The sequence below is a fragment of the Aplysia californica genome, unplaced genomic scaffold (assembly GCF_000002075.1).
Source record: "Aplysia californica isolate F4 #8 unplaced genomic scaffold, AplCal3.0 scaffold00549, whole genome shotgun sequence".
NCBI classification, from domain to species: Eukaryota; Metazoa; Mollusca; class Gastropoda; order Aplysiida; family Aplysiidae; genus Aplysia; species Aplysia californica.
The window spans coordinates 250,364-252,360 of record NW_004797819.1 but is presented as its reverse complement, the minus strand read 5'-3'; the positions used below and the strand labels follow the sequence as shown (position 1 = coordinate 252,360).

The 1,997-nt window shown below is 41.1% G+C and overlaps 1 protein-coding gene across 1 annotated transcript in view; it reads right to left on the bottom strand.

The window, feature by feature from the left end:
• Nucleotides 1-1,853, bottom strand: part of LOC118478411 (1-deoxyxylulose-5-phosphate synthase YajO-like) — a 17,929-nt gene extending 16,076 nt beyond the window's left edge. The window contains exon 1 of the mRNA XM_035971973.1: nt 1,660-1,853. Coding sequence (XP_035827866.1) covers nt 1,660-1,767 — 108 coding nt within the window. The 5' untranslated portion in view covers nt 1,768-1,853. The remainder of the gene's footprint in view (nt 1-1,659) is intronic.
• Nucleotides 1,854-1,997: the final 144 nt, after the last annotated feature.

Below are 1,997 nucleotides of genomic sequence, written 5' to 3'. Positions count from 1 at the left end.
CTTTGTGCACAAACTCCTCCCTTATAACATAACCCACACCTTTGAAACTTTGCAGGCGTCCACAGCATCCATGTGGCTAGGACCTAACTTAAAAAAATCCCCGCAAACTGCTTTCCCCGTTTTTTCCAAAATGCTTTGTTTTGTCTACACAGAATCTTGGGAAAGTCCGTCTTCTAAGACGCTATTGTAAACAAGTGAGGTTTACGTTCACTATCCGTGCGCACTGTTTCCACACCTTTGAAATTATGGAGTGTACAATCACGAAATGGGAATAGAGAATCAATCTATACATCTATTGTATATTTGACAACTTGGAAACACATGGGTCACTTTTCTCTCTAGATTTATTGTTCCATTCCAGTAGAATGTAAATATAGTAGGTCAATGACTTTCAGTTGATTTTAATGCACCGATCATTCCTTTCATCGAAAGGGGGCCTAACTAGTGTTATACATTGGCCAATCTTTCTGTCATATGTGGAAGGGAGAAAATATCTTGCCATGTTATATACTGGACAATCTTTCTGTCATAAATAATATGTGAGGCAGCGTGGTGGAATCAGGCTCTCGTCAATTTTTGGGCAGATAGAGTTACTGGTATCAGCTTAAAGCTTGTTCACTTGTCTTTACTAGGATGAAAAAAAATATCCGTTTATCTTAAGTACAAGTCGAGATATTTTAGAATGAAGGAGGTGGGGGTCACCTTTTTTCAGAGGTAAAATTAGTGAGAAAATGGCCGCTAAAAAGTAGTTATTTCCTTAGTTTAAGAGTCCGTGGTAAATGAAAAGTTACATATTTTGTGCCTTTAATCAACGTTTTTCATAAAAATCCACACAGAATTGAGTTCTTTAATGGGCATGAAAGGAGTTGAGCCCAAAAACAAAAATTTGGTAAAAATTCACAAACCTGCGGAAAAATGCAAGTTTCTTCACTTTGATTATTTTGACGAGAGCCTGATTCCAACACGCTGCCTCACAATGTTATTCTATAGCAACACCTTTAATCTTCGGCACTTAAATGGCGGACAATTTGTGTTATAATTGCCCCGAAACTCTTTCAAAAACTAGACGCAAGTGAAAAAAAAAGCCTGACGTGATGTTCTCCAGCCGGCTTAAATGATGGATAATTTGTGTTATAATTGCGCTCATCTGACCTTATGCAGTTGCGAGCGCCGTAAAACCTCTACAAAAATTTAAAAAAAACTGCGTTATAATTATCGTGAAACTCTTTCAAAAACTAGACGTAACTGAGAAAAAACCATGACGTGATGTTCTTTATGTTAGTTTTAATAGAGGTTTTACGGCTCTCGCAACTGCATAAAGTCATATGAGCACCAGAAGATTAGAGGAGTTACAAGAGAGTAACAAACATAAAAAAGAAGGAGGGGGACGATTGATGTTTGATAGGAAAGAAGAAACAGACCACACCAGAGCACCCGCCAACCACCCACAGGGGGAGGGGGGGGGGAGATAAGGACGATAGATGTTTGATAGGAAAGAAGAAGCAAACGACACCAGAGTACCCGCCAACAACCCACCGAGAGATGTTTGACAGGAAAGAAGAAGCAAACCACACCAGAGCACCCTCCAACCACCCACCGATAGATGTTTGATAGGAAAGAAGAAGAAGCAGATCACACCAGAGCACCCGCCAACCTGACCTGATGTTCTCCAAAAGTCATCGTTCCCAAACACAGGTTGGACACCCGGATACCAGAGCGACCCAGGAAAGGGTACAGGACTTTCTTCTCCTCGGGTATAGCAGACATCTTGCGTTGAGAGGTAGGTGGCAGCTTATCTTATCTCTGGCTCACAGTCACAGACAGGTGGGTGATAAAAAGTATCTGTGGAAGAGACGCACATGAAATTTTTAGTAACCTCTCTCTGTCTGTCTGTCTGTCTGTCTCTCTCTCTTTCGCTCTCTCTCTGTCTGTTTGTCTGTTTGTCTGTCTGTCTGTCTGTCTGTCTGTCTGTTTGTCTGTCTGTCTGTCTGTCTGTC